The 13,972-nt window shown below is 41.7% G+C and overlaps 1 protein-coding gene across 2 annotated transcripts in view; it reads right to left on the bottom strand.

Annotated features, from left to right (window-relative positions):
* NCKAP1 (NCK associated protein 1) overlaps nt 1-1,602 on the bottom strand; it is a 60,113-nt gene extending 58,511 nt beyond the window's left edge. For both annotated transcript variants that reach the window (XM_062506678.1, XM_062506677.1), the window contains exon 1: nt 1,483-1,602. In XM_062506678.1, the coding sequence (XP_062362662.1) occupies nt 1,483-1,590 (108 nt within the window). In that variant the 5' untranslated portion in view covers nt 1,591-1,602. The remainder of the gene's footprint in view (nt 1-1,482) is intronic.
* Between the last annotated feature and the right edge of the window lie 12,370 nt (nt 1,603-13,972).

Below are 13,972 nucleotides of genomic sequence, written 5' to 3'. Positions count from 1 at the left end.
CCCATAAACTGTGAATTTCTGTTTGTTAGGAGTGACTTTGTTACAATTTGTTTCAATTTGTTACAATTATTAAACTGAAGTGACTTTTCAATATACAAAACCACAGACTAAAAGGAACCTTTCAGAAAGACAGGAATTTGCAATCATCAAGTTAGAATGCCTTGTATATGTCAGTGAAGAAGATTTGCCGAAAAACTCAAGTGCACAAATAGTGAAGTGGCTCTGGATGAACACTGACTTTTAAATATTTCATTCACCTTATTTGTTTTGGTTTTTTTTCTTTCCCCAAAAAAAACCACCTTAATAAAATCCACATTGCACTTGGTAGTCCTTACTTCTTCTGGTCTCCCATATGAGCAAAAAAACTTGGACAAAACACATTTTTTACCTCGGATCAGTCAGGCAGGGTCATTCCTGACAGAAGCGTGGGTCCAGAAGTCAGAGGACCAAGCAGGCACCTAGAAATCTCCAACTCCCTTTGCCATTATACCTGAATCCAGCAAGGGAACAGCACTGAAATTTTAACGTGCTGAACCCACAAAGGTGCACTCGCTGCTCTAAGGCAATAACTAGCATTTTCCTTGAAACAATAAAACCTCTCAAATAATCACGTTCAAGGCAAAGCAATAAAATCCTAACTAGTATTCACTACTGGAGGTGGGTTGAAGGGCCATATGCCTTCAGACGATGTATTGCTCATTAGGAAAATGAAGCTGGGAAGAATACAAGCACCCAGCGCAGGGGCTGGAATTAGATATCTTCAAAGGTCCCTTTCCAACCGAAATAATTTTATACTTCTGTGGCCACGAACTACATTCTTTCCTACAGAAAAGCACAACGATTACCTCCAGAAGAGGAACTATCCGCTCGCGAAGGCGTGACCCATCCTTGTCTCAACACCCAGACCTACAGCTTCCTGCACCGCCGAGCCACCTCAGCCAGGCCAACATCGATCCACCTTCCTCCGAAAGCCGGGGAGCTGCTCCAGCACCCACGCCAGCTCCGAGCACCCGCTCCATCTCACGCCGAGAGCTGCTAAGCAACCGCGCGCGCCGAACTTATCGAGATTAAACTCACTAATTTTACCCCAAACCCCTTTTTCCCGTTCGGCAGCGACAGGTTTCGGCGCGGCAAAAGCCCCGCGGCGCTGCCCACTCGTGTGAGTCACGCACGGCAGCGGCTCCGGGGGCTGCGCCGGGACCAGGCCCCGCTCCTGCGGGCGCCGCCAACACCGGCCCGGCCTCCTCCGTTCCTTCATCCTTCCCTGCCGGTATCGATGCGGCGGCCGCACGAAAGCCCCGGCCCCCCCTTGCCGGGCCGGGCGGCGGCTCCCGCCCAGCCTCCCGGGCCCCGCCGCTAGGCCGCAGCGCAGCCGGCACAGCCGCAAGCCCAGCGGAGCGCCGGCCCGAGCGGCGCTGAGGATCGCACCGGGGCGGTTCCCCGTTCACCCACCCCCCTCCTCTCCTCCGGGGCCCCCCGCACCTTCTTGATGTTGTAGAGCCGGGTGAGCATGCCGACGCCGCGGTCGTTAAGGATGGTGAGCTTCTCCGCCAGCTTCTGCTGGCTGGGCTGCAGAACGGACCGCGACATCCTGGCCCTACGGTGTCCCCACCGCCGCTCACAACCCCGCGGCCGCCGGCCTGGCCCGGCCCGGCCCGGCTCTCCCTGTCCGCCCGGCCCGGCGCTCGGTGCCTCCGCGGGGCGTGGGCACGGTCACGTGGGGCGGCGCTCGGGCGCCCCCGGCGGGCGGGCGGCGGAAGCGCCGGGGACTGAGCTCTGCCGGGGGCCGGCAGGTGTGGGGGCGAGGAGCGAGGTGTGAGGGGGTTTAGCGTGTGCCCCGGTATGAGGGGGTTTTGTCTGTGCCTCGGTGTGAGGGGGTTTAGCGTGTGCCCCGGTATGAGGGGGTTTTGTCTGTGCCTCGGTGTGAGGGGGTTTAGCGTGTGCCCTGGTGTGAGGGGGTTTAGCGTGTGCCCCGGTGTGAGGGGGTTTTGTCTGCCCCAGTGTGAGGGGGTTTAGCGTGTGTCCCGGTGTGAGGGGGTTTTGTCTGTGCCTCGGTGTGAGGGGGTTTAGCGTGTGCCCCGGTATGAGGGGGTTTTGTCTGTGCCTCGGTGTGAGGGGGTTTTGTCTGTGTCTCGGTGTGAGAGGGTTTAGCGTGTGCCTCGGTGTGAGGGGGTTTAGCGTGTGCCCCGGTGTGAGGGGGTTTTGTCTGTGCCCCGGTGTGAGGGGGTTTACCGTGTGCCTCGGTGTGAGGGGGTTTAGCGTGTGCCCCGGTGTGAGGGGGTTTACCGTGTGCCTCGGTGTGAGGGGGTTTACCGTGTGCCTCGGTGTGAGGGGGTTTTGTCTGCCCCGGTGTGAGGGGGTTTTGTCTGTGCCCCGGTGTGAGGGGGTTTCATCTGTGCTTCAAAACGTCCGCTTTTCTTCAAGGTTTGCAGCGCAGAAAGTTATGCGTGCCCCATTCCCGGATGGAGCTTTGAGCAGCCTGCTCTACTGGAAGCTGTCCCTGTCCCTGGCATGGAGTTGGAATGAGATTGTCTTCACAGTCCCTTCCAAATCAAAACAGTCTATGTAAGACCCATTTTTTTTACTTAATCGACTTTACTTTTTTATTTAATCAACTCCATTTTTTTTTTTTTTTTTACTTAAACAATATAAGTCCTAAAGTTTGACCACAATAACTCCATGTAGCTCTACAGACTGGGGGCAGAGTGGCTGGAAATCTGCTCAGTGGAAAAGCACTGAGGAGTGCTGGTCAACAGCAGCTTAACCTGTGCTAGTTTTTGGTGAACCTGATCCAGCCCAGGTGAATAAGAAAGCCAGTGGCACCTGGCCTGTGTCAGAAACAGGGTGGCCAGCAGGACCAGGGAAGTTAACATGCCTCTGTACTTGGTACTGGTGAGGCCACATGTCAAGCACTGTGTCCAGTTCTGGGCCCCTCAACTCAGTAAAGAGAAGCTGAAACTTGTCCAGGGAAGGGCAAGGAAGCTGGTGAAGTTTCTTGCTCATGTTCCGATGAGGAGAAGCTGATGGAGCTGGAGTTGTTTAGTCTGGAGGAGAAGAGATTCCAGGGAAACACAAACACCCTCTAGAACTCCCTGACAATATGATGAAATGAGGTGGGGACCAGTCCCTTCCGCCATGACAATGAGAGGATGAGAGGAAATGGCCTTAAGATGAGACAGGGGATATTTAGATTAGACATGAGAAAACTTTTTTCACTGTTTAGGTGGTCAGGCATTGGAACAGGTTACTCAGGGAGGTGGTGGGATCACCACCCCTGGAGATGTTTAAGAGGCATCTGGATCTGGCACTGGGTGGTTTAGGGATTACAGTGCTGGATTGACAGCTGGACTGGATCATATTAAAGGTCTATTCCAACCTTGATGATTCTATGATTATTTTACTTAACGAACTGAAATTAAGAACTGGGGCCTAGCAGAACACTGCACAGAGTAATACTGACACACTGTCACTGCTGGTGACCCTTGTTTTCTGAGGGCACTTCCATCAGCAGCAGAGCATCACACCTCCCCTGGGAAGTGGGAAGAACCCAGGGATACCCACGGAGGTGCAGCCCTTCCACCCCACTCATGAGGCTGTCACCATCCCCCTGAGCTGCTGCTGCTTTAGACCAAGGTACAGCAAATTCAGAGAAACACCATATCACCAACTAGATGAGTCACATTGCTTTTTTTGTTTTGTTTTGTTTCTTTTCACTTGAAGCCACAGGAATTAAAAGCATATTTTTATGGAATGGTGAGATTTCTGTGCTGTGAATGTCAACAACAAATCTCCAGGAGACCATCCCGTATTGTAATGTCTTAGGGAGATGATTTCATCACTGAGAGGCCAGCACAACCAGCTGGGATGCAGGGATCCCCAGTCTAGGGGATAAGAGACAGGCTTAAGAATTAACCTTCAAATCTGACCTTTCTTTTATAATGGCAACACCATCTGTGTCTTTTTTTGCATATTAATATTTGTATTTAATTTTCAGTTCTTATTTTTGCATTAGAAATCAGAAAGTCTCTGTCTTTCAGAGATTTTAAACTAATCTATTTTAGAAAGCATAGGAATGAATATGAGAAGCCTGAATATAGTTAAATTGTAACTGACCTCTCTCTTTACTTTAGCAATTACAAGACAATCTATGACTCAGAATAAAACTAGGAAGCAAGAACTTAGAGTTCTAATATCAAGTCTGCTATTGATTCATTCATTGGCCTTTATCAGATGATTTCATTTCTTTGCTTTGTGTCCAAATGTCAGGAGTACCTAGCAACAATGTTGTTATGATTAATTAGGTTAAACCTGTTAGATCTGATTTTCCATTACTGGAGTCTATGGAAAGCATCAGAAATATTCAAATTGCTATTTAAATTTATAAAGCATAAATGCTATGTGATTAAATGTGATTTAATTAATAATATCTATAGTATTATTTTACACAAAGCATCTGCCTTCCATTATAATTTATTTTTAAAGTATCAAATGTAATATTTCTAATTGAAACAAAGATGTTTCTCATGTAGTTACACTGCAAAATAAGAATCATAGAATGGTTTGGGTTGGAAGGGACTTTAAAGATCATCTCATTCCAAACCCCTGCCATGGGCAGGGATACCTTTCACTAGACCAGGAACTCTGTTCAACCTGGCTTTGAGCACTTCCAGGGATGGGGAATCCACAGCTTTTCTGAACAGCCTGTTCCTGTGCCTCACCACTTCCACAGTAAAGAATTTCCCTCTAATATCTGATATAAACTTATCCTCCTTCAGCTTAAAGCCATTCAAGAACAAATAGTACTACTTTTTTGTTTCTCACCTACACACCTACAGCAGACACAAAAGCATCCTATTTTTAATTTCATATTCAACTAATTTTAGCCATATTAGGTGTTCTAGAAGTTTCAAACAGTAACAATCACAGAATTTGTAATTTATATATAGCGAAGCAAGTGGAATGACATCACTGAGCCAATACATCGTGAGTTTTGTGTGTTGTATTGAAACATCTATGATCCAACATCCTAATATTTCTTCCACTGGAATTAGCAGAAAAACTACAGATCATATTAGAGCCAGAGCTACTCAGTTTGATAAGGCTTGTGCTTAACAGAGCTCACTGGAAAACTCTCAAACTCTCTGTGACTTGTTACATAGTTTTTACTGTGAGACCTCTCCATGCTGCACAGGTAACAGGCTAAGGTGCAGAAAAATGACTGACTCTCCCCTTTGTAGTAGAACCCTGTTTTTAAACTCTCACATTATTCATCAGCCTGTTTACAAGATCTTATTGTAAGGAGCACCTTGGGTTACTACAGTTTTTGTTTTTAATGTAAATACTGCCAAGTCAGCTGCATTTCTTGAAAACATACCAAATATTGGAATAGGGAAAGGATCAATACCAGTCAAAAATAATTTCTGACACAAAGAATTTTTAATACTATGCAGTCATACAGAACTAATACTAGATAGATGATCTGAATTATCACTGTAATGTGGTTACACATTTAACACTTTTCACAATGACCTTGGTCAATATCAATGTATGCACTTAAACACTCCACAGTTTTGTCATCAATTTTAGTGGCAACAGTATTAAGCCCATGTTGTCATACTACTTTTTGCTGCAACTTTATGTAGTAACTTCAGGAGTGCAGGTATATTTTCCAGCAGGAAGATTTATTGCATGTTAGATTATAAAAATGTCTGCACCACTCAATCTACGTTCACCAATCTAGCAGCAAGCATAACAATAACATGGAAATACCAGTTTTGTCAGTAACAGCCCAGCTCTTACAGGTGTGGCAAAATTAAGTGAACAAAAGAGAAAGGCTAAGAATTATTTTGAAAACACATAACTTCTATTTGCTCAACGATTTATTAACAATTAAGATTTAAACAGCTTTCTGTATTTATTCTGGAAGTACAAGTTTAGGGTAAGTTTGAAACAGCACTTCAGATTTAGGTCAAGCTCAGCTTTGGTCCTTTTAAAATCAATTCTCTGTTCAGTACAGAGTTTATTTTGCTAATCACTATGGGGCTTTCAGACAGTAATGAAAATCATAAAACTATTTGGGTTGGAAGGGACCTTAAAGATTATCATGTTTCAAACCTCTGCCATGGGCAGGAAACACCTTCCACTAGACGAGGTTGCTCAGAGCTCCATCCAGCCTGGCCATGACACTCTAGTGATGGGGCATCCACAGCTTCTTTGGGCAGCCTGTTCCAGTGCCCCACCACCCTCCCACTGCAGAATTTCTTATGTATCTAATCTAAATTTCCTTTATTCTAGTTTGAACCCATTTCCTCTTGTCCTATCACTACAGTTCCTGAGGCGGAGTCGTTTTTCCAGCTTCCCTGTAGAACCTTCAGACACTGGAAGGCTGCTACAAGGTCTCTGTGCAACCTTCTCTTCTCCAGGCCAAACACTGTAAGTGAGTTACAGGAATTGATAGAAACAAATTTAATTAGATTTAATATAATTTATTGAGTAAGTTATAGTAAAACAGTGTTGGGTGGTCGGGGAGATTTTGTTTTACTAATGGCACACGACTTTTTACTTGGTAGTTTTGATTTATATATTTTTTAATTTTTTGTGTTATGTATATTTTTTGTTGTGTTTTTGTGTATGTGTGGTGTGTTAGGGGTTTATTTTGTTTTTTGGTGGTTGTGAGGATGAACTTTTTTTGGTGTTTTGATGAACTTTTACATACTTGTTACACAATTTTTAGCTTTTTTATTTTACTTTTTGTTTATTTTACTGGATGGCTGTAGTTAGTTTTTACATTTGCAGTTAGACTTCATGTTTGTAGTTAGACTTCATGTCTGTAGTTTGACCTTATGTTTGTAGTTAGACTTTGGGCAATGTATTTTTTTATTTTCTTTTCTGCTAACTAGGTTCGGTGAACAAACACTGATTGTACTGTGTTACACAGTACACAGAGATTTATACTTTTCTAGCACTGCCATTTTAAAACCTGTAGTGGGAAATTTACTACTGCAGAGTAGGTTACATTGCTACCTAAGTCTTTGCTACACTTATAACTTACATCTCTGTAGTAGTATTTATGGGGTTTTTTTTCCCTTTCCTGTCTTTTTTTCCTTAGTTCAACTTCTGGCTTACATTTTCATGTGAGAGGGCCATGTGCTGGCTGGGATTTTCAGGGAAATGGCAGTCATTAGCTGCATTCTCCATGAGCAAACTAGCACAGCCCACTGCATGACTTCTTCCCCTTTGGCCAACAGAAGTCAAGAAACAATTTTTACAGACTTGTCTTGTTCAGTATTTCCTTTTCAGGTAGAAAAACTTCAAAACAGGAAGACAAACTGTAATTTTAACAGAATTTTTAAATGGTCAACATAACCCAAATTATTTGGGTCATGTCTTAGTATCTATTTGTTAATAATACATAAGTATTTATTACATTATTGAACTTGCTTGTAAAGGCACACAAGCTGAATAGTTTACCATACAAAGACTATAATATTGTTGAAAGACCCTAAAATCATAAGTAGCATTGAAAAACACAATTGCCTTTATCAGACAGACTTTTAATCTTGTGTAAAGAAGCAACAGGTTCTAAAGACCTATCATTGACACTAAACCAATCTGACAGATTCATTATATTTCAATCTATAATTTTCTGGATTAATCCAAACCTTTTTTATTATTTAATTCATCATAAAGCCAGCATGACTGCAATTTACCATGTTCTCTTCTTTCCTTCCTTTAAACGTATTTGGCCATTATTTTAATCTATTCTCCCATTAAAATGCAAGCTCATACATGTGCCAGTTCCTTGGTCATTTATGTGTGTGTGTTGGCATCCTCCTAGCTGAGGCTGTATATGAACACAGCAGTCACTCAGAGATACCAGACCTTTGAACTTAAAAAAACATAAATGTAACAGAGGGACAACATAAAAGAGGTGTGCAAAGTCATTTTGAAACAGATGATGAATACCATAGCAGGTATTCTCTCATCAAGTGCAGACACCTGCCAGCTTCAGAATGCATGAGCACTCCTGCTCATACTGGAGGGACAAGTGTGACAACTCTGCTCCAGGATGACTAGCCCAACACTATGGAAATGAGTATGGATGACTAGCCCAACACTATGGAAATGAGTATGGATCAGTAGAAAAGCAGGTTGTTACCAAGATTTGAGAGTCAGGTTTCTCACCATGTCCCAGGTCCATGACTAACCCATGATGCTTAACTGGCTAATCAAATGTCAGCCTGCTGGCTATAGAAGTCTGGGACTGCAAGAAGAAATTTGTTTACATGTGAGTTATCAGCATGGCTAAACAGAATAATCTTAGGGGGCATTGGTGGGCTAAGATTTGGCCTATTCCAGCCTGAGGCACTGCTTACTTCTAGAGCAGAAGAGGAATCAGGATCCAACTGTTTAGTTTCAGAGTTAGAATTACAATTAACTCCTGCAGAAACCATTGAGAAAATGGATTAGACTTTTCCCACTGTCTGTGAAACAAAATTTAGGAGGGTTGTCACAATGAGCTACACAACTAAGTTCTTAAATTGACATAGTTGTAGACCTTAAATTAGCTTTCTAAGCAGGCATTAGGTGGCCAGCTTTAAAAATCAGCTGGCAAATACTGAAACCAGAAAGAGTGCTGGATTAGGAGTCCACCTGTAAGGGCATTTTATTCACAGTTTCCTCACAGGCTGAAGAGTTAAGATCACCCAACAGTGGTCTCCAAGATGTCTATGAGGCCTCTAAATATCAACGGAAATGCTTAATGGCCTTCAAATACTTGTCACGAATATGAGCTAGCCTATGCTAACTGCCCACTGAATTGTACACAAGCACTTGGTTTGCAAAGAATAACCTCTGACTTCTTTAAACTGGGATGTATTCAAAATGTTGTGCATTTATACACAGAATACTGATGGCAAAGCCCTATTATGGTGTTCCAGCACACAGGAAAACTGTAGGGCTTCTAATTGAAGCTACAAATTTAACAATCTTCGTGTACCTACAGAGCCTTTTTCAGCAGGCAGGTACAAACTCTGGTGCTCTGATCTACTTTCTTCAGCCTGTGCTACACTTCTGTCCTAGATAAATGGGGTAGCACCAGTGGCTACAGTTGTAAATGTACAAAAATAACCTCTTAGAGGTTACTTTGTCTTCTCCCTTCCTCCCCTCTTCTCACATGAGAACCCAGTGGAATAGCATGTCCCTCTTTAAATACAAGAGCTTTTACAATCCATCCAGCAAAGCCTAAAAAAAAAATTATCCCTGCTTTAAACTTACCTTACATTTAAGGGAGGAAAATTTGAATCAAGGAATATCCGAAGAATGAAGGGGTTTCCCCCACTGCTTCTAGGAATCACATTTACCAGTCAGTGGGGATCTTTGAAAGGTAGGGGTTTACATGTGTCAGAACAGTGCAGTGGTAGATTTTTGTAGATAAAATGTGTGTCAAAAAGCAAGCTAGAGGAGAAGAATGGCATGAGTACCACCCAAATTGTCACACCTACGATCAAACTGGGGAAAAGATTGAAAAATCACTACAGTTACCTTCCACATTTCCATCTGTAATTTTTTTTTCCATTTGGCAAAGAAATAGGAAATTTTTGAGGGCATAAAACCCCCAGTTGTTTCACACAGCACAGAAATATACAATTTAGACCAGAGATAGACTATATGACAGAAGTCTAACCCAGTGTGCTTGTGAAATCCTGTGTGTGATGAAAGGTAGGACAGGATGAGCCTGTGAACACTAAGGAGTGCTTCTATTTCAAATAACTGTAGCTAAGGACTGAAGTTCAGTCGTTATTAAGATTACCACAATTAAAAATTATGTGTGGCCATCAAACACATCACTCAATAAAAACATATGGGATCAATCTGAATCTTAACTTCAGCTGTTTAAATAGCCTAGTTTGAGTTGTTCTTTGAAATAAAATGCAGACAATTTTGTTTTTGGGGGAACCTGGTACAGTAATTTTCCTAGAGGAAGCATTAATACTTTGAAAGTTCTTATTTCCTAATGATTTGCTCTCTAAGTAAACAGCCCATGGCTTCCTTTGCAGAAGCAGTGGACTAGATATCAAAGAATTTGCTTGTATAGATGAGTCAAACAACTTGTATTTTGTGTATTTAAAATTTATTTTTTCAACTTAAGTAATAGTGTTAAGAGTTATAAAGCAGAATGTGAAATAATGAAAACACAATTTTAAGGATTTCTAACAGGTAATATAACCATTAATCAGAAGATCTATACCAAACATTACTAGTGGATTTCCTTACACAGATTAATTCCACTGCATTTAGAACTTTGCATATACATTTCTTCAGTGATACAATGTTTAGGGTTTTGTTGTTGAAGTTGTTGCTGTAATGTTTAGGGGTTTTTAATTTTGAATATTTTTAAGGATGTTAATAGCATAAATACCTTTCAACTTGGTTGAAAAAAGTTTGGCTTATAGGTATAACTCACTATATATATCTTGCAGGTTTGTTTTGCTTTGTTTTCCCTGCAATATTTTTTTATGTTGATAATGAAATTGTTAATGATCAAGCATTACTCACACAAAATTATCATGTCTATTCTACAAAAATATTTTCCCTTAATAGTGTTCATGTCAAAAATAGTCTCTTGTTAACTTGCTGAATTAACAAGGAATTAACAAGGAATGCCATTAGCAAAGTAGAATCAGAGATTTCATCTGCTTCAATTAATGAAGCTTGTTGTTTAGAGTTGGACAGAAAACAGCCATTACATCTTATGAAAAATTGTGAAGTTTTAATATTAAGATGAAGCCAAGAACACTCAGTGCTGCTCACAAAGAGTCATTGACTGGTATTGCAAACACTAGATGGCCTTTTTGGTAGGACATTTGTCCTGTCAATAAAAATTGAATGGATATCTTCGACATCTGAGGACTGTTCTTAAGTGAGCTTTTGGTGATTTTGAAATTGTGGTTAAAATGTGGGATGGGAAAGGAAGAAAGGAAATACTGTTCATGACTTGTTTTTACAGAAAAGTCCCAAAGGAAGGAAATCTTCCTAATTAAGGTGTTAACAACAGTAAATTAGTTACATCAAATCTATTCATAATGACATCCAAATCTAGTTTTCTACCATTAGTTTAAGTCTAAATGATATACAAGTTTTTTTCCAAAGTAAATCAGAAAACATGGCTACATCATCCTGAACTTCATTTATGGTCTACATATAGAAATTATAAAATAATGAATCAATTACTTTAACAGGCAATCAGAATGGAAATTTTTGGCTACTTTAAAAGTAATGATAAAGTAAGGTGAGTTTAGGAACACCTTTTGAGTTCAAGCAAAATGCTTCTGCACATTTTTTTACTGAAATACACAAAGAGAAAACATAATTAAAAAACCTCTGACCTTTCAGCCTGTCTCGTTATTGAAGAAAAAAAGAAAATAATTAAACGCTAAGGGACAGTTTAGTTCAATCAGGGTAATTCTTTGACTCTGGAGTATACCATAAAAAAACCTCTTTTTTTTTGGGTGTGCCTCTGTTTCATTCCAGGATGTCACCTCTCTTTCTAGAAATATCTTTCTTTTAAGTTACCAATTTTCTTCCTTCTGAAGCCCTGGTTTTCAAATACTTTCAACTATTCTCCAAATGCTGATGCATCTGTCTCAGCAAAATAAAAAACATCCCAGAAGTACAATTTTCTTTGCTGACACATACAATGTCTCATTGCAAACTTGCATAACATAGGTTTTTTCCCATCAACACTATTTTGTCTACCTTTGCTAACACATGACTTCAGAGAAGCAAGTTCAAGTTCACCTGGAGAACAGAAACCTGGGCACAAATGGGAATGGAATTCAGATCCTACTTAAGTAACACAGACACGAGTGCAGCCAGATCTTCCTCATACCAACAGGTCCCCAGGGCTACTCCCTTTGGCTACTGAATATTTCAGCTTATTTACCCTATTCCTCAGTGCTCTTCATTAACCACAATCCCTGGCACACTATAAAAACACACATTTTTAGATCAGTGAACCTGCTCATTTCTTTGGCTTGCTCACAAAGTGTGGTGAGAGCAGAGAGGAATGCCCTGGTGTTTGTAGGGCCATGCCTTTGGTTGTGGGGATGACTTTACCTCTGGGGAGATTTCCCCACAGCAGTATGAGATATGCCAGTGGAAACACCACTGGCTCAGGATAGCTTTATAAAAACAGCAAACTATGCTGCTTGGAATAAAATATTAAATAAAGAGCAGCTACCTACCCTTCAGGCCAGGGATAAAAGGCAGTGTTTGAAGAACGTTCACAGACTTAATAATATTATTAGGAGCAACCATTGGGCCTCTGTTTACAGTCTTTAGTAGTCTGGATTGTGCTTCCACACTGCACCTTATGAGAGTTAAATCACCAACTCAGTCTCCCAAACTCCAAAGAATTGAGGAACTGACTGTTTCTGAGCTTGACCAAGATGCATCATCTGTTCTTACCTAACACACTGCATAGATAAAGCTGGTCAAGAATGATGCAGCGTACATGAGCAGCGTGGCTTTTAATGGATGCTTTGATTTGTATGCCAAAGGAATATAGGAAGAGAGGATATGTAAATTTGTGCTTAGGATATATACTTCCCCTTATAGTGGAAAACCCTCTGCAGCAGTACATGAGCACCACACTTATGAAGAAACAAAGCACAAAAATACATACAGATGACTTCCCACCACCTCTGGCTTCACCCTATTCCCACACACAAGTAACTGCACTTCGTTTAGCCAATAGGGTCTAGCACTTCCGACGTGTTACAAACTGGCAGATCCAGAAATTCAGAACAACCTAACAGCTTCCAGCACAGCTTGGCTCACTAACAACCAGGTCACAGTATGTGTAACTGCAGTACTTTGTGCAAGAATGCCCTGTTAACTTTCTGGACGCAGCCTTCAGCATGGTTCATGCTTCCCATTTAGTCCAACTACTACAGCAGCACACTTAAAATGCTATATACTTAATCTGCCCCTGCTTTCACCCCTTATTCCTGCCATCCTAGGGAAAAACCCCAAAACCCACAATAACTGGCAAACTTAAAATTTGTTAGGCCTTCACAGTTCACTTCAGCAGTGAACTCAGTACACAAAACTAAGATTCCTTGAGGACTTTTCACTCTTTACTATATTAAGTTCTGGAAGAGGCCTTGCTATAAATTCATTCTTCCTCATAAAATAACATTTCAAGATTTTGTCTGCACTTCACTAGCTTTTTGAAATCTCACTTTCCAGTCAGGATTCCACTTACAATAGATTTTCCAGGCATGATACTGGATATGAGAACAAAGGAGTTAATATCTGCATCCTCATTCAGGATGTGGGACAAAGGTACACAACCAGGCTGGCAAAGAGGACCAATCATTCTCCATCAACATTACTGATACTCTAGTTTTCTTCCAGAATATTCCTTCTCTACCAGATATTGGCAAGTCTAAAGGTGAAAAACAAACTGATGAGAACAAAGGAGTAGTTGTCTCTCAGCCAAAACCTCTCTACATGAAAGAAATGGCATGGATCATAGACGTAGGGCACTGAAGGGAAATTGGAGCATGTCGTACTCCAGTCAACTTCCCATGTGCTACCTTGCCCTGTTGCTCAGGGTGTGAATGATCCTGAGCTTGTGACTCCTAACTGCTTCAGAAAGGGAAAAGCCAGCAGGAGTAGGCATCATGTCTTGACAACTTTGCAAAGCTGAAACCAAGACTTTGCTCCAGCTAAGGGCCTCCAGGCTGGTAGGAGGGAGCAACCTGGAATGTATGAAGCAGGTACACTTAGAAGTGTTTATATGTGTTTTGGCACAAGTGGTGGTGAAACAATTCTCCCGCAGAAGGCTACTCCCTCCCAAGTCATCACGGACAGGAGCTGCCTGTCCCAAGGGGTCCATGTGCCACAGAGTGCTTTGATGAAAGCCTGACATATGTGGTGCAATTTAAGCTTTAGACCATTCTTTGCA

This window comes from Cinclus cinclus, chromosome 21 (genome assembly GCF_963662255.1).
Source record: "Cinclus cinclus chromosome 21, bCinCin1.1, whole genome shotgun sequence".
Taxonomy (NCBI): Eukaryota; Metazoa; Chordata; class Aves; order Passeriformes; family Cinclidae; genus Cinclus; species Cinclus cinclus.
This window is presented reverse-complemented; position numbering and strand designations above follow the sequence as displayed.